Source organism: Lathyrus oleraceus, chromosome 7, assembly GCF_024323335.1.
Source record: "Lathyrus oleraceus cultivar Zhongwan6 chromosome 7, CAAS_Psat_ZW6_1.0, whole genome shotgun sequence".
In the NCBI taxonomy this organism is placed as follows: domain Eukaryota; kingdom Viridiplantae; phylum Streptophyta; class Magnoliopsida; order Fabales; family Fabaceae; genus Lathyrus; species Lathyrus oleraceus.
The window spans coordinates 180065704-180085447 of record NC_066585.1 but is presented as its reverse complement, the minus strand read 5'-3'; the positions used below and the strand labels follow the sequence as shown (position 1 = coordinate 180085447).

At 36.5% G+C, this 19744-nt stretch overlaps 1 protein-coding gene across 1 annotated transcript; it reads right to left on the bottom strand.

Moving 5' to 3' along the window:
* Window positions 1-15732: 15732 nt before the first annotated feature.
* On the bottom strand, window positions 15733-16415 carry LOC127102756 (uncharacterized). Its single transcript, XM_051040094.1, has 2 exons — window positions 16125-16415; window positions 15733-16038 (listed from the first exon to the last, which is right to left on the bottom strand). Exons 1-2 carry the CDS (start codon window positions 16413-16415, stop codon window positions 15733-15735), a joined length of 597 nt encoding a protein of 198 aa, XP_050896051.1.
* Between the last annotated feature and the right edge of the window lie 3329 nt (window positions 16416-19744).

Below are 19744 nucleotides of genomic sequence, written 5' to 3'. Positions count from 1 at the left end.
GTATTGGGGTATTAAGAATCTTAAGTTTGGTTGCCCCATTGGCACAACATTTTTATTATTTTTACAATAAGTTGTTGTGTAATTTTTTTTCAAAATAGCAAATTTCCTAGAGTCGGTCAAACGGACTCTAGATAGTAAATGAAATATTTAAAAATATATAGACTCTAACTAAATAAATAAATAATATAAAAATGTATGTTATTAAATAAAGTCGGCCAAGCAGACTCTAGATAATAAATAAAAAATTTTAAAAATTTATATATAAACTCTAATTAAATAAATTAATTTTAAAAAAGTGTACGTTATTAGATAGAGTCAATTGATTTAAATAATTAAAAGAAGTATGTGACTTAATAGAATCAGCCACACCGACTCTAAATAATAGAACTAAATATAATTTAAAGTTAATAAAGTAAGTAGACTCGACTTAGCGGACACTAAGTAAATAAATAGTAAATAAAAAATAATGTTACTCAGTAGAGTCGGTTAGGCCAACTCTAAAGAAATTAATTAAATATTATTTGAATATAATAGCAAATTTAGAGTCGGTTAACGTAGGTTTAGCCGACACTAATAACTTTTGTGTCGGTGGCTGACTCTAAACTAGGAGGCTAAAATGGCATATTCTAGTAGTGATTGAATCATCGTAAGTACCGTCATAATCGGTTAAAGAGCCTTGGTCATAAGGAGGTTTACAACCATTGGGCAAGACAATTAGTCGTTATAAGAAAGGTCAAATTGGAATACCGGGTGGAATTTTCAAGTTTTGTACAAGATCTTAATAAATGGGGATGGAATGTATTGGCAGACCCGTCTGAAAAACTTGATCTTGATATCATCAAAGAATTTACGCTAATGTTAAACCTTTTGATGATGATACTATGATATCAAGAGTATCTTGGGCCAGGGGTAGATAAGTTTCATAGTATAAGAATACCATTCATGAATACTGAGAAGGCGCTTTCATGGAAAACCCAAATGAGGTAGACCTCTTCTCAAGGGCAATCCCTATAAACTAGGATTATGATAGGATCTACATTGATATCTATATTGGATTGAAACCTATGAAATGAGAAGATCTATTGACCTATACAATTCAAAAGGACCAACGACACTATAGAAGCCTAAATGTAGTTGACCTTTATCTTGTCCAACATCACCCATAAACTTAACACCACCTCAACAACCCTACATCCATCCCAACTCATCCGGTTCATTTTGACCAAGTAGAAGATAGATATATTCAAATGAATATCAGATAGAATTTGGGAAATTGTACACTTAATGTAAAAAAACTCGTTTAGTCTTCTCTAGATTGATTACAAGACTTTACATAATGTTTGAAGTACACCTTTATGACTACTACCATCACGGCTTTAACATAAAAATGGATGAAGACTTTGCTCAACATTATTGTATGTTAAGAAACATTATAATACAATTTTTTTCAACTATTTCACCTCCAACACCATATCAAACCCAACAAGATACTTTGAGTTTGGACGATGTGAATCATAACTTGTAAATCTATTTTATCCAAGAGTGGGATATTAGGGGTGAATCCTGCAAAGGTTTTCTTTATTTCCAAGAATACATTAGTAGATTAGAACTAAGAATCCAAAACACAAACTCTCAATTTGATCATATGCCAGCCCGAGGATAATTTTTCCATGAACTTCAATGGTCTGAAAATAGGTTGTTATATCCAAAAGGAAATGGACCAGAGCATATGCATGATGATGTAGAAGGAAATGGTAGGAATAATAAAAACACATTGGAGTAAGAAGAGGATGAAGAGAAAGAAGATGAGGAAGAAGATCCTGAGGAGTATGAGTTTTGAAATTTTGTTCCTAAGGGGAGAAATGTTGGACTAGAGGCTTAAGCAAAGGTGTTTAACATCTTACACCAGAATTAACAAAAAATAGATAAACAAGATGATTAAAGTAGAAAGAAATAAAATGACACAAGGAATTATTATCCCAGTTTGGTGAAACCACACCTACGCCTGGTGGGGCACTCTACCCAAGAAATCAAATTCAGTATCTTGAATTAGTACAATTAGTCTTACAAGAACAAAAACCTCATGTTGTTCAATGCCTCTTCCTAAACCTAGTGACTTTCTATTTAGGTATCCCCCTAAATATGTGAACCCATATCACTTTCTCTAAATCACTAATCCCAAGTGATAACCTCCAATAAACAACTTAAAGAATGTTAAATTAAAACTCAACTAAACAAACCAACATTATGCCTTATGATTTGAGTGTGGGCACTAGTGTGATGTACAAGCAACACAAACCAAATTGTCAAATAAAACCCTAACACTAGGTATCTTCAATACTTGTTCGTTCTCTTCAAGGATGGAATTGAGTCTATTTAAATAGAATTCCTCTACTAGGATTTTCTCTAATGGGCAAAAGATTTGTTCAATAAATAAAGTGGAGATTTGGTTAATATTTGTTTTTTCAAACACCTCCACAACAAGATATGATTGAATTTGAATTCAAATTTAAATTTCCAAATATTTAAATTTGATATTAATAAATCATAAAAAAAATCTAATTAGTTAATTTGCTAAAAGATAACAACTGTGAAAGAGTCTCTACCAGTACCTTGACTCCGGATGAGGTCCTGGCTATAAAGCAACGTAATCCAGAAGAGGCTTTAAGGAAACTGCAACAACTACATCAAATTTTGACTGAGGCACAACCTTCTTCTTCAACTATTGTAGCTTCGCCAGAGATGGATGTTGCCTCCACTCTCAAACTTCAACAGTTGAAAGACCTACTATTTGAGCGTGAATTCTTAATCGTGCTCGACGAAGAAGAGGGCTTGGCCTGCGACGTCTTTAAGCTCCTTGACAAACTTGCGCTTCATGAGCTTCTTACCCCAACTATCAAATACTTAGTTGAGTTTGAGGCTTTCTTTACCCAACTGGTCAAGGACCTTGCTCTTCGTCGAAGCACTGACTTTCAGATCAAGTCCAAGATCAATGAGATGAGGCTTGAGTGGAATTTTAGCAAAGCGTGTGAGAAGAAACTCAATGACTTTGAGGCCAAGAAATAGAAGTTCCTCTGCCAACAACAAGCCTTCGATCAACAAATTTCGGACTACCAAGCTCAAATAGCTGAACTCAATAAGAAGATTGTTGAAGTGGAAAAGCAAAAGGCTTCTTTAGATACGACTGAAGCACTTCCCACACAAGACGTCGTCGACCATGAAGTTTTGAAAGGGGTTTCACATGGCGAAAAGGCTCTTAAGATTGAGGATAATATTAAGCAGCTATGGAGGAGAAGCTTTCTCCATAGTCGAATCGGTCATGAGATGACCTTTTTAGAGGATTTTAAATCTAGATTTCCCGCTTGACTTTTCTTTTTTGTAGTGGCCCTTGTAAGGCCGGCTGACCATTTTATGTTGCAATCCTGGCTGTTTGAACAATTTAATGAATACTTTCACTATGTTTGTATTTGAATCTCTTGTAGCATAGGATTATATTTTTTCAAATATTTCACATTTACCCTTAAGATCCTTCGATCCATGCCCAGTTCCTGAATTTCGTAAGCATTGTTCGTAAACATTCAGATTTTTTAAAACGACCTGTCCCAATTTAGAGAGCATTTTCCTAAGGTTTGATCTCTTCGATCCATAGGTAGAATTAGTTTCCAAACGTAATCATTTACTGCAAAGTTTTTTATTTTAACCCTTCTGATGTACACTATGGCCACATGCGCTTTTTGTCGTATCAACATGTCTATTGGGGCCAATCTCTCTTCGTCTAAATCAATTAACTCATCGAACATCAACTCCCAATACTGTTCTGACTGAATATCATTTTGAAGTTGCACCATGACTGATTGTAAACAAATCTCTACTAGCAACACAACATCGTGCCCAAATGTCAAACAAAAAGGCATCGAATTCGTCGCCTCTTTTGAGGATGTTCGACAAGCCCATAAAATTTGGTCTAGTGTCTTGATCCAATTTTTTGGATTTTTGGCAACGTGTTTTCTGATTAAACTAATTATCACTTTGTTGGTTGCTTCGACTTGGCCATTTGCTTGGGCGTAATAAGATGTATAAGTTACCAACTTGAAGCCTATTTCAATGGCAAATTCTTGCATCTTTTACCCCACAAAACCGAACCTTGACTTGTGGTAATGGTTTCCGGAATGCCAAACCTATATATGATGTGTTTTTGAATGAATTCGATCACAACCTCCTGATCCACTTTCACCAAAAGGATAGCTTCTATCCATTTTGTAAAGTAGTCTACTCCAACCAGGATAAACTTTTGTTGTTTCGGTGAAGCCGATCAAATATCACCGATGACATCCAATGCCCATTCCCTAAAAGGCCAAGGCTTGATAATTACGTGAAACTCACTTGCTGGTACGTGTTGGATGCTTGTGTGCATCTGACATTCTTGGCACCCTTTGGCGAACTCGATACAATCTTTTAACAATAAGTGCCTTGTCGGAATATCAACCATTTCATCTTATGGTCTGCTTGGTGTGCTCCACAAGCTCCACTGTGTACTTCAGATATGGCCAAGTAGGATTCTGTATTTCCAAGACACTTGAGCATTCCTTCTTGGGTTTTCTTCAACAACTAATTTCCCATGCGTGTATAACTTAGAGCCATGTACTTGATTTTCCTGTTAGTGTTTCCGACTGGATTTTCCAAGTACTCTACGATTGGTCTTCTCCAATCTAATTGTGACAAGTTTTCAATGGAAAAAACTTCATGTCTTTCAAAATTTTCAAACCCAAAATTTTCGAGACATTCGTCGTTGAGACATTCATCGCAACTGAAGCTGCCGTCAAAGTCCCATTCCCCTTGTTTTTGGGATTTTCATATTAGGTGACGGCGGGACGTTTAACACCATCTTTTCCTATATCTTAATAATATCCTTGAGTCTTGATTTTGATACCTTGCACCCAAAGGCGATTTGGGCCAACTCGTTAGCTTCTTGGTTCTCCATCCTTGGCACGTGCATAATGCTGACAACCTCGAAGCATTCCAATAGTTGTGTCGCCACTGTGAAGTACATCAGTAGATTTTCCTTAATGAACTTATATTCTCGTGTGATTTGTCTAATCACCAACAAAAATTCCCCCTTAACCTCTATTTTCTTGGCCCCTAATTCTCTCAGGATTTTAAGACCAACTATTAGGGCCTCGTATTCTGCTTCATTATTGGAACATTTTCCGTTTACTCTACAGTTGAACCTTGCCGGAATGTCTTGTGGGGATAGTATTAATACCTCAACTCATGTTCCATCTTTGTGGCTTGACCCATCGAATTATAATCTCCAAGGGTTCGTGTTAACCATGTTTAGTGAAGGTTCGACTATGGCATGATCCATTATAAAATCTGCTATTATTTGGCCCTTCATAGCCCTCAAAGGCTTATACGTTAAAGAAAACTCTGTTAATTCTAGTGCCCATTTTCCAATTCGACTATGCAGAATAGGTTTAGATAACATATGTTTAATAACATCATAATGAGACGAAACATACACATCGACTGGTTTTATATATTGCTTTAATTTCATACATGAGAAGTACAAGCATAGTCACAGTTTTTCAATCAGAATGTACCTAGTTTCAACATCTATCAAATTCGACTGAGGTAGTATATGGGTCTTTCGACACCACTGACATCCTCTTGAGCTAACATACTTCCTATGGTCGTATCCAACGCAGCAATACACAAACTCATATTTTTATTCCTACTAGGCGGTAACAAAATGGGAGGCTTTGTAAGGTATTCTTTGAAGGTGTCAAAAGCCTCCTATTGCTCTTGTCCCCAATGAAAATCACTCTCTTCCTTGATCTTGAGGAGTGGCAAAAAACCCTCTGTCTTGCCACTTAGATTCGATATGGATCTTCTCAAGAAGTTTATCTTCTCCAACAAAGACTGGAGTTGTTTCTTTGTCATTGGAGGCTTGAGATCTAAAATTGCTTTTGTATTATTTTGATTTATCTTGATGCCTTTCTTGTGTACCACGAAACCTAAGAAGTCTCCTGCATGTACACCAAAAGCACATTTTAATGGATTCATTTTAATCCATATCTTCTCATTCTCTCAAACGAGCGTCGAAGGTGATCAAGATGATCATTTTGAGATGACAATTTTATCATAATATCATAAATGTATACCTGCATAAATTTTTTGATGAAATCATGGAATATGGCATTAATGGCTCTTTGATAGGTTGCTCCTGCATTTTTTAGACCAAACGACATTACAACCTGTAGCGGTAAATTCATGACCATTAAGTTATGGATAAACTTAACGTCAATATAACCAGAGTCGCCACCGCGCTTTTTATTGTTTCCAAGGGAAAAGGGAAAAGTATGAACAAAACCCAAAGATAAGAAGTTTTCAAATCAAAACTAATAAAATTCCAGAGATTACAGGTAAGGGGGTTGGTTACATAGAGGGAAGGTGTTAGCACCCAAAGTGTCCTAGGTACTCCTAGGGAGCCCTTTTTTGTATGTACAAGTGTTTTGGTATAAAAGATGTTTGCAATAAATAGAGTGCGGGGATGAGAAAAGAATCCATTAATTATATTTTTGTGTTTGATAAGACCTTCGGACTTGTGCCTACGTACCAACATAAAATGAGCGATCAAAACCTCGTGGTTCGTGGTAACAATTTCAAAGTGAATGAGTTTTTTTTAACAAAAGTTTAAGTTTAACAAAGGCACAAAAGGCCTAAAAAGGTTTGAATGAGTGTTACTTCTTTTTGTATTTTGAAATTTTAAGTCAAATATAGTTAAGTTCATTTACAAATTGGATTAAGAAAAGAGTTTAAAAATACAATGGCATAAGGCCAAAGTCTCTTATTTGCAATAAAGTCTATGTTTAGAAAACACAAGCAAAGAATATTTTAAAAGGAAGGAGAGATTTGAAATTAAAGAAGATGGGAGGAGATGAAGATACTAATCCTAAGCAAAAAATAAAAGTTAAGAAATGAAAAGATCTGACGAATGGGATGCAATCCAATAGACAAGAATGTCATATAGAAACCCAATTTCCCTTGGACTTTAGAATCAAGCAATATCAATACACACAACAACAAGGTGAAGAACAAGGCATCAAATAAATATATCCACATCCAAGCTTAGCAACTCCATGATCTTCTTCATAAACTCTCGTGTATCAGATGACATACTCCTTGAATGGCTCAGAGATATGCATTAGACACAGGTTCAAAATAACAACTTCATCAAGACCATGTAGTAGATGAACTCAAATGGGATCTCAATATTTTCATCAGATGAAAGTTTAATTCCCAATGACTGACTTCAAAAAAATTGGCATTAGCCAACTCCTTTTGCATAGGTGTTAGATACCCAAAAGTGCTTATTTGAGCTATCAAATATGGGCATCTTTCACTCCATTTCCTTGCTAAAGTGTTCGAAACCACCTTTGTTTTAGATGAATTGCAATACAATGATAAACGATCTTGGTACCTTTGATTTGTGTGTTATTGCGCAGGAATTAGGCATGAAATAATAGAAAATGAAGGCACAAGAAAGTTGGCAAAGGGACCAAAAAAAGGATGCATTCATCAGCTTGCTCGCTAGGCGAGGGCTGTGGCGAAGAGCTCGCTAGGCGAGCGCCCAGCGAGCACCCAACGAACAGCTCCAGGATTTTACAGTAGCAAACATCAACAAACTCGCTAGGCGAGCAGCCAGCGAAGGTGGTAGCGAACACGTCCAGACTTGGTCAAAAGCGCAGCCAGCACTCACTCGTTAGGCGAGCCATTAGCGAGCTCCCAACGAGCAATTCCAGTAGCAAAACCTCCTAAGCTCGCTGGAGCGAAGGTTGAAGCGTGGGCTTCGCCTAGCGAAGGTTTTGTTCGCCTAGCGAGCATACAAATCTGGAAAAGGATATTTCTTTGGGCGCAGGTGCCTCAGGTGCCTATTTTGGGGCTCGCTAGGCGAGCCATTCTGCTCGCCTAGCGAGCATGACAGCTCAGTAGTAGCACTATAAGTAGCAGGGGCTACTTTTTGGAGCCATACCTTACACTTCCATACTTTTGTACTTTTTAGATATTTTTCCAGCATTGCTCTAGAGATACTTTGTGACCTAGAAATCATTTCTCTTCATCTCTTAACAATCTTTCAGAAAAAGAAGGTGGATTCCCATCCAATCTCGATTATTCGACTCGGATGTTGATCAACCTTCTTCCGAAACTTGTTGACCAAGCTACCATGAAAATGAGTAGCTAAGTTCTTCATTTTGTCAAGGTTAGATGTAGATGGTCATAAGCTTTGTGTGTATATGAGATGATCTTCATTTGTAAACTCTTTAATGATGAATATATGGTGAAAACTTTGTTTTATTGAAAACTCTTTGTGTTGGTTTATGATCGAGAGATGTTTACCAACTCTTTACCTAGGTTTTCATCCAATCTTGTTTGTTAGCTAGAGATAGTAATGAATGATTTTGTTCACCATAAGGTTGAACCAAAAAGTTGTCATTTTGATAGATTGTGTTAGAGATAAACAATGGAACAAAATGGGAAAACTCACAATGTGTGTTAGAGATAAACACATTGGGAGGACTTTGTGAAATAGTTTATCATCTAAAGGAGTTTATAAGTTTTGTTGATCGAACATATACATGCAAAGTGATCGTCGAACCCTAACTTTGGCAATATTTCTCAAATATTAAAACCAAATCTTTTACCGCATTTTCTCACATTTTTATGCAAGATATCGTGACTAAAACCAAAACCCCCTTGTTACTACGAGTTAAGAATTGAAACAACTGTCGAACGGCGGCGATATCTCACAATCCCTGTGGAGACGATAACAAAAACCCGACACTTAAAAACACAATCAACAATAGGGAGTGTTGCCTAATCCTAAGTCCAATGTCTCATATCAAATCCAACAATCCACACAAATCTTTTTTAGGGTTTTTGTTATTACTATGTACATTAAGGTCAAAAGACCACAAACACAAACAAAATACACAAACAAGTATATACAGTCACAAAATATGACTCAAGTGAGCAAAGTGAAAAATGGCATTAAAGTAAACAAGTTAAATGGTATGAATAATGACAAATTAATAAAGACTTGAATTTAAAGGGAAAAAGGTAAATGACTTGAAATTAAAAGTTAGTCACATGTTAGTTGATTAGAAGTTAGTATTGCTTTTGCTTTTCAATTGTTTAAGTCATTCTTTGGAGAACACTCAACCTTTTATTCACAAATATGAATCCTTGAACCAAGAAATCTTCCAAAGAAAGGAAAAAAGACCAAGTTTCCATACAATGCCATGAAAGGGGGGAGACTTACAATCTCACTTACTAGAATGTTATGCCTTTTGGGTCAAAATTTAGCGCTATGTTAAGCAATCGTAATTGGACTTATGTAGAAGTCACAACTATTTGAGGTCGGGCAATAGAAATTTTAGTGTTAATGCATGTTAGAGATATGGTATTATGAACCATACTCCTAAAACACACCAAGCTTAAAAGAAAAATGGAAAAAGGGTGGACCTAATCTCATCCATACTTATGTTAATTTTGCAATCAACTAGCCTTAGGATATAGAGATATCATAGGTCAATAAAATGGATAGGGATAGAATGGGATTAAGATGAAGAGGGAGGGGAAATGAAATCAACACAAATTGGTCATGGGAGGACTTTTACCAAATTAAAATCATTCATTCATTTTGGGAGATGAAATATACATTTCATCAATCCCCTAAATCCAATGATTTTAATCCAACAAAGTCAAATCAACCTTGATTAAGGCCCAACAACAAAAGTCAAACTCAACAAGTCAATAAAAATAGCTCAACACAATTTATTTGTAATTAAACAATTAAAAATCAATTAAAAAATGCATTAAATTAAGTTATGGTTGGTCAAAATCCTAAAACCTCTTCAAAACACCAAATAAATGGCAAAGATATTTATCATAGGTCAAACAAGGTCAAAGGACCTTGGAGAAAAAAATCCATTATTTTTGGAAACTTAAAAGTATTTTTAAACAATTAAAAATATGCATAAAAACAATCAAATCATGAAAAATATTAATATTGATTCAAAAAATAATTTTAATTCAGAAAATGAAAGAGAAAAATATTTGAGAATTTTTGGTGAAAATCCCATATTTTTTGGATCAATATTAAAATTCATATGAATTAATGAAAATAAGTCAATTAAAATGAAAATCAGAAAATGCAAAAATACGTGGACCACTTGATCTCCCTCATTAATTGAGGTTGAAGATCAAGTGGATCAGAGCGTGCGTTCCATGATGTTCCCTAGTCAATGTGCCACACGCGTGGTAATCAGTTTGGACGCTCAAGATTAAAACAAAATAAGAGGATCATGTGGTATGGAGACATGTCAACACATCGCCGGAGCCAGAGCTCTGGTCTTCTTCTGCGGTGGACCTCACCGGACTGGTCCACCTTCAACCATCACCAAAATGAAAAAAGGAGGACATGAATTTAAAGTAAAAATGCTTAGGAGCTCGAATCTGGCCTCAATTTCACCTAACTCCAAGTATATTGAAAGATACAGGGAGTTGAATTTTGAGGATCATGATCTGAGTTTCTTCGATTTAACCTTTAAGCAACTCAATCTTGTTGCCTATATTGGTAGGACTTCAAACAACAAAAAATTATCAAGAATAGTGGAGAATTGAGTGAGAATCAAAGAGATGAAAAATTTAGAAATTCACCTTCACTGCAGGTTTAGATGGACACGATCTTGCTCTCAATTGTACTTGGCCTTGCTCTGGATGCTTGCTTGAGTGGAAATGGATCAAGAAAGAAGCAGGACTCTTGGAGTTTTGAATCTCAAAATAGTGGGAGATTCAAACTCTATTTTCAATGAAAATCCTCAAGGTTATCCTTTGAATATGGAGGTTTAGGGTTGTAGCTTCAAAGCTGGCGCGCAGGGGTCCTCAATTTTGATCATAGACGCCTCTATTTATAGCCAAAGCCTTTGATATTTGCACACTTCTTCAAACTTTCAAAAATAGCAAAATGCCTTACATGGATGCATGGGCGTGTGATAGGCTCATGTAATGATGCATTCAGGTCCAAAATCATGTGCAAGCAATGCTGAAGTCATGTTAACAGGCCATGCATTCGTGTGTGGAAAATGGAAGTTCAAATATGCCAAATGGTCATCAAACTTTAGGCCATGCGCAAGTCACTCGTACTTTGTCCACATGCGATGAATTTGGAGTTTTTGGAAAGGTTCGATCAAGAGGAACAACTTTCATGTTGGACACTTTTCCATTTTAAGCTTGGATCATGATGAATTTTGAGGTGGAAGTTTGGGAAATCAAACATATCAAAAAAAATTCTAGGTACCAAGCCATATGTTCACTTCTTCCACCTTGAGTAACTTTTTCTATGGGCTTCAAATGAGAAATGTTCCTTCATAAAAGTTGTAACTCTCTCAAATTACTTCAATTGGGTCATAAATTTGACCTCATTTGGATTTATCATGAAGGAATTATGCATTTTAGAAGTTGAGGAAAATCACTTGTTCAATGGTATTGGCCCAAAATGACCTATAATGTTTCCTCATATCACATGCATTTAAAAGTTGAATTTGCTATTCCTCAAAACATCAAAGTTGAAGTAGATATCTTGAATTTAATCATGCAATTTTAATAGCTTTCATATCATAAAAATTGAGCAAGTTATGGTCTTGGGAAGTTGACCTCCAAATTAGGGTTTAGACAAAATGACCTATAATCTTTCACCATAAAAAATGACTTTCCAAGAAAAAATATCTCTTAACCTCAACATGAAGTTTGTTTGAAATTTCATTTAGAGTAACTTTTCTCTTGGAATAATTTTCATATGACAAAAATTGTAGGAGATAGGGTCTAGGGAACTCTAGTTTTGATCAGTTGAATTCCTCTGGTCAACCATCATGAACAAACTTGCTAGCTTGAAATTCTCTTGACTTTTGGGACTCATGAAGGATCATATATGCATAATATAATGGAATTTGAATTATCCTTTTAAATATTTGATTAATTGGTGAAGAAACTTGCTGAAGAAGTTACACAAGATACCTAGATGAATTAGGGTTTCCAAGGCAAACCAACTCCAAACTCTTGATGATTTCTTGATCAAAATAACATGTGAAGATCACAGGGATCCATATATGATACTTAGAACCATAGTAAACCAATTCTTGATTGAGCCCCTTGCAATGAGGGTCTTAAACGCTACATATGAACTTGATAGAGCATAGGTGAGCATGTGCACTACCTACAAAAGAGTTAAACTATACAATGACATATTTTGGTATTTTGGTTAGTGAATAAAGAAAAATTAAGTATGATACAATCAAATGTGCTTGGTGATCTCTCCTAATGCAAATCTAATGAATAAGGGGTAAGGAGGATGTCAATGTGTGATCCCAATGCCAATGCATATGATGAGATAACATGAGGGATCTTAGGGTCAAAATTGGGGTCTTACACAACCCATTCATATGTCCCCAAAGCTCCAAGGCATCACAACGCCATGTTGGGGACATCATCTTCTGCTATGAGAATTTGATTATAGCCAGAATAGCTATCAAGCATACTCAGATACTCAAAACCTGTAGTCGAATCGACTAACATCTCCGTCTCGAGCATTGAATACTCATCCTTTGGAGTAGGATTATTTATATCTCTAAAATCTATACAGATTCTAAGAGTTCCATTTTTCTTAATGACAAGTACTATATTAGCTAGCCATTCGATATACCTTACAGTTCTGATGAACCGACTTTTGAGAAGTGTTTCGATCTTCTGCTTAATCTTTACAATGATCTCTGGAGCAAAGCATTGAGGATGCTGCTTTACTGGACTTTTCCCAAGTTGATTAGGCAATCAATGCTCCACCACACTTCGACTTAGACCAGGCATTTCGTCATAATCCCAGGTGAAATAGTCTTTGTATTTTGTCAATACTTTGATCAATTTAACCTTCATCTTTGACCCAACTTTGGTGCTTATGTACATTGGTCTTCTCGTGACTCCATCTCCTAGATCAATTTCTTCAAGTGGGTATTGTGCTTGCATTTTCTATAACTCATTCAATGGGTTTTTCTCAAACCCCAAAGGCTCATTATCATAGATGCAATCAAGCCTTCGGCTTTCTGAAGCTATTGTTTGGTCTCGTCGACCATCTTCTATCTCTTTGGCTTTGAGAGCCAAGTTTTGAAGTCTATCCATTTCTAGGGTCATCTCTCTTTTATTTTAAGCCAAATAGGCTGAAATTCGAGCCAAAACTTTTGACTCAGTAGTCATCTCTATCTACTGCAGGCCACCCCGTAGGTGGAATTACCATCTTTAGATCCATTTCTTCTTCAGCATCCTACATGAATTTGGGGTCGGAATCAAGGTTAAACACGCGACCGATGTTGACTGAAGTATAGGACCCTGATTTGTAATCACAAGGCACAATGTTTGCCAAATGTTGGTCGAATTATTTCTTTGAACCCTTCGCCTCATCAATCCGGTAATAGCTCTGGTCAGCTTCAATGTTTTCTACGATGCCATCCTTTCGCCAGATTATGAGCCTTTGATGTACAGTCGAGGGTACTGCTCCTATCCCATGGATCCATTCTCTTCCTAGGAGTAGGTTAAGATTTACTTTGGAATTTATTACCATAAAAAGCATCGAGCGTGTGGTCGTGCCAACAGCTAAATCGACCTGGACAACACCCAATATATTATTGGTTTTTCCTTCGTAGTTTGATAGAACCATATTGTGTTGTCGGAGATCGTCGTCACACTTCCCCATTTTCTTGAATAGGGTATAAGGCATTAAATTGACGGTTGCACCCCCATCTACAAATACCCTGTTTACTGTTATCCCATCAACCTTCTCCCTTATGAACAAAGGCTTCAGATGATACATCATCCTTGGGCTAGGTCTTTCGAACATGGATTTTTTCTCCTCAACCACACCATTATTCATAACGTAATAACACAATGGTTTTCCTCCAACAGTTTCATCTAGCATAAAGTCTTCCTCTATTTTGGAGACTTCTGATACCATATCGTATTCAGCCGACAACACTGATACAATGTTGTAGTTCATGACAAAACCATCACCATTGGTATCATCGTACATGTCTTCATCGAACTCTTCATCAGACTGGGGAGAGTATTCAGGCCCCCTTCCTCCGACAGAGGGGAGTATTCATGCTCCTACTCTTTCGATTTAAGCACGTCCTCTGGCTCTTCTTCTTTCTCGACCTAAGACGAACATTTTATACTTTGGAAAGATACTACCGCTTTCTTCCCTATAGGATCAACAGTCATGGTCATTGTTTGATTAGCCATCATATTTCCTTTTTCTACCCTCAGTGCCTTTGGGATCTGCCTATTTTGTCCAGAGGTTTCGACAGGCTTCAAATGTGGAGTCGTAGCCTTTTTACCAACTTTTTTGTTCCGCTGGTAATGCCTCCATTGTGTTCTGGTCATTGGGTTTTTTCCTTTGTAGTTGGGAGAAACAACATAGCCCCTTGTCTCGACCTTCTTTTCTGGAAATGTTGTTTCTTTCTCTAAATCTAACACTCTCCACTTCGGTCTCTTTCCCCCATTCTGGTTCACCAATTCTACCCACTTATCATGTGGAACATCTAATGACGAAAGGAAATTCCTTGGTCGAGGTTGTTGGAACTTACTCCTGTATTCTTTGTTTCGACATGGTGCTCCATGTTTGTCGAACACGAATCTAGGGACGACGGGCTTCTCCTCTTTCGATGCCTTCTTTTTGCCAGAGTCCAATCTTTCAACGGCTTTCTCGTTGAACACCGCGCTTCACTTCGGACATAGGATCGCCTTTGACCCACTTACTTTGCATTTCTCTTGGAAATTTACTAGGTTTTCGCCTGGTTGGGGATAGCTGATTCTAGTCCACTTTCAGCCTTTTTGTCGAAACTATCAGTAGTTTCAACCATTATTATTTCGAAAGACTCAGCTAAAGACACCACATCCTAAGATTCCACGAGACCATCAGTAGTCTCCACTATCATGCATTCGAGAGTCATAGAATACAAAGCTTCTTCAACCTTCAGAGGATCAGATTCCACTTGCATATTTGGCCTTTCGCAAAATTGAAGCCTCCCTTCTTTCTATGCCTTTTGCACCAAGTCCCTGAAAAGAACACACTGATAAGTTTTATGACCAAGAAAATTATGAAACTTACAGAATCCCCTTTTCCTTTTTTGTTCTAGAGGGGGATCCTTTAAACCCCGAGGGACGATGATTTGACCATCTTTAACCAATAGATCAAATATTTTGTCGCACTTAGACACATCAAAAGTGTAAATCATTGCAACGTATTTATCTGTTTTTTTAGCTTCGGTGGGGTTTTTCCCATTCAATGGTTTTAAAACTTTAAATGTGTATGGAGGTCTAGGCTTGAGTTTCTCCACGTTGACCTCACTTTCATCGATCAACTCTTCATCGTCAGAAGAGCATCCCTCGACTACAATATATGATACTTTCTCTTTCTTATGATATCGACCAGTTTTGGTATTTTCAGCTTTCAGGCGTTCAATGTGTCAAACTCTGTCATCCAATTGCGCCATATCCCTCAGATATTGAGTATCCAATTTTTTCCTTATAGAATAATGCAAACCCCCTTGCGGCTATCTCGACCAACTCATGCTCAGGGACTTAAGTAAATCATCTAGCCTTTAACAGTCTATACCTGTTTAAGTACTAATCAACTGACTCAACGGTCTTTCGTTTGACGTTGGCTAGTTCTTTCAGACTGATTTTCGACTGTCCCATGTAAAACTGTTCATGGAATAATCTCTTTAATTGCGTCCAAGTTTGGACTGATTGTGGAGGTAGCATCCTAAACCATGTGAACGCCTTTTTTGTAAGAGAACTTGGAAAGTATTTCAACTTCAAATCCTCATTATTCTCTATGTCGCCAGCTTCAGTATGATACCTGGCAACATGTTCGACGGTAGATTCTTCGGTATCTCCGTTGAACTTGGTAAATTTCGGAACTTTTAACCCCTAGGAAATTCTGTTTGTAAGATAAAATATGGTAAAAGCGAAGAGTATATCGGCCTACGTAGGCCTAGGTTTATTCCATATCACACTATGATCTGCTCGACAATAGCCTCTAGGTTCTGCTCCCCAATCGCTGCCTCTTGTCGAATTTGCCTGACCACATGGTCAGGATCCTGGTTTCTAGTGACTAAAACCATAGGAGGCCTTCGAGCCACCCTAGGAATCTGTTTGACTTCCTGATATTCTTGTTCGATTGTTTCGTCCCACATTTCCTCTGGCCGGACCGGGGTTTCTGGTCGAGGTGAAGGTGGGGGTTTATAACGAATTTGTGCTCTAGGTGCCCCTAGGAAATCCTCTATTCTGGTTATTTGAGTTTCCATATGTTGGTAACTCTGGGTCGAATCTTGGATCAAAGGTGTTAGTATGGTGCCTATTTGCTGAGTCAGCATGTGGACCATTTCATATTACTTTCTTCCATCTACTGTCATATGACTGCGGCAGAACTTGACGTAAAAGTTGGGATTGACTGAGATGACAATCCAAAACCTGGAGGTCGACCGAATTGGCTTGCCAAAATTCCTAACCCTTGGTAGCGTAGGAATGATGACGATGATGTTTCGCCGAATGTCGAACCGAGATTATACATACTTGCCATAAACTCAGTTGGCATTCCCAATGTTCTATGCATAAGGACTGTAAAACTGGGCATATATTGCCCATAAGTTCCCATCATTGTTGGCGTCGGGGTTTGAGGCTAATGCGGTGTTAGAATTGGCCCACTATACGCAGTCTAATTTCCAGGTATAGCGCTGGAACCAACGCCGATTGTTTGTGACTCAATTGTGTCTCCCGCCGAAGATATTTCTTCGTGTGGTCGTGGTGACACCATCTTGCCACTACGTAGTTTCATATATTGAACACAACGTGTCCCACCAGGTGTGCCAATTTATTCCTCGCGACAATCTCTAGCCTTCCTATAGGGGTTTACTTGTAGAACCGGCTACAAAGTCCTAGATTGATATGTGTTAAGTATACGGTAGTTTTAATGGGTAAAGTGTTTGGAATACTTTGGGCAGTAAGTGAAATATTTTGCAAACTAAAAGCGCAATAAAAGTAAGGCAAAATAAAAGACAAAATATAGATGTAAATGAACGAAACAAATAAAAGTAATTTGGCAAGTTAAATGACTTGAAAGTAAAGGTGGAAGCAAAATTAAATTTTGCAGGAAGATAACTTTTTTCTCTCAAACGCTTGATACTTCAAGTGTATTCCTATTGCAATGCTAAAAATGCCACCCTTTTGACATGAAAATCACATCTGCTTAAATAGTAGTAAAAAAATAACTACAAGGAGGTTATGACCCATTCATAACGTGCCACGTGTCGGAGCATACCACCCACGTTGTTGGTAACTACCCACGCTCTACTTCCCACGATCCATCCCCACCATGGTGAACTGACCTTCGACTTCGACATACTTCCTCTTTCGCCGACCCAACTCTCTTGGATTTCTCCTTCATCAATCCTGCTTCTGATTGTCCCTTGCTCGACCTGGCTTCGTACTTCTTGGGTCGAAATTTTCTAGCTAACAGTATGAAGGAACTTCTAAAGAATCAGCATCTGAAAGATTTTTTAAGGAATCATCCTTCAGAAGAATTTTGGAAGAAACATCATCGAGAAGATCGTTTGGAGAATCATTATATTAATAGTGCATTCCAACATATGAAAACTTGGTAGAACCACATGAAACAACATGAAGAATCAACTGGAGAAACTTTAAATTTACCAACAAAGGAGTCATGTAGAGATGTCTACAAAGATTTCAAAGCTTCATCAATAAATTCTCATAAAGCATATTTTAGAAGATCAAAAGAATCATATGAAGAGGAACATGTTTGCTTTAAAGCTACTTATGAGGAAGACGAAAACAAGGTAACTACCCTTTCCTATAGGAAAATATTTAAATTAAGTCTTAAGCTCAGTATGGAAAATGATAAGTTAGAGAGAAACATCTTAGATTATAAAGATCATATTGATTATCTTGAAAGAAATATTAAAAAGATTAATATTGGACTGTATGGTCTTATAAAACCTTCTTTAAAATCAAGTGTGAAACTTGTTAGTCTTTGAAAAATGAAGTTAAGAGCTTGCATGAAACCCTAGGTAAATCAACCAAAGATAAAAAAAATATAGATTTAATCTTATCGAGTCAAAGAGCTTCATATAATAAAAGTGGATTAGGTTGTCAAACTAATAAATAGTTCATAAGTGTTTTTCATGCTAAGAAGAAGACAAATGAGTATGTGTTTAAATATAATTATCACATAAGTTTGATCATCTTGAACCTTTATGTTTCTCTAAAACGTATGACTTAAGATGGTCTAAGGGGTATGACTCAAGACATCTTAAAACTACAAAGGCACAAGGACCCAAACAAATTTGGGTACCAAAACAATAACATAATTTATTTTATAGGGATGTTTTGCATCTTTCAAGGGTAAAATACAAATTAAAGAAAAGTTGTTCAAGACGTTGGTCTTGATAATCTAGATGGTTAAGATATTATTTGGAAGTATTCTGATGAATGGTCCTTAAGAGATATCTCTCTCAAGAAGGAATGATATTCTATATCATCATTGGTGATTTAGAGAGATGCAATAAATTCAAGATTGGTTTCTCATTCTCTTCAATGGGGGAATCCTCAAAGGATTTCTTAGTTTTTTTAGATAAATCACTTGATAGATAATTAACTTAGAAAAATCTGGTTAATACTCTAACAAGTGTTTATTTAAATTCTTAGTCAATTTAATTTATTTTCACTAACAAATTATTTTGAGAAATGATTTTTTTTAGCAAAAGGGTGCAAAGCCAAACGAAAGGGGTGTGGAAAGCATTATTAAGGCCCAAATGGATCAAATGATGCTGAAAGGGGGAATCCTAAAGAGATTTTTTTAGTTTTTTTAGATAAAACACTTGATAGATAATAAACTCAGAAAACTCTTGTTAATCCTCTAACAAGTGCTTATTTAAATGCTTAGTCCGTTTGATTTTTTTCACTAATCATTTCTTTTTAGAAACGATTTATTTTAGCAAAATGGTGCAAATCCAAAAGAAATGGGGTGCAAAAATCAATACTAAGGCCCAAAGTCTCGGGCCTAAACTGACCAAAGGAGGTTGAAAGTTGCCTCTTAATCTATTAACTCATTAAAGCTAATTGATTAAGACTAAATCCTTTCTAAATCAGATGCTTTAAATATGGGACCAGTCGATTAAGAATCTATATTCTCAATCAATTCACAATTAGAATCAATGAAGAAATCAAATAATCAAAAAGATTTAATCAATTAACTAGGGTGTTTAATCGATCAAAAGGATTATTTTGGCAATTTTCTAAAAACAAATATTTTTGGATCAAACCTCTCTAATCAACGATTAATTTTGTCATCCAAATTAGATTAAAAATCTATTATAAAAAGGAAGTATAATGTATACTCTCTTATTCCTTTGATTCTCCTTATAATTTAGTTATTCTCTTGTTTATGTGACGTTCCTACTTTTTATCACTATTATCATCATCATCATGGCTTCAACAAGAAAACTCCTTGCTGGAAATTTTTCATCAAGTATTCACTCTTTAAGGGAGTTTTCCTCCAAATCTCAAGAATAAAATTCCATCATGAACTTTCTCAACCACAAAGTGCTCAATTTTG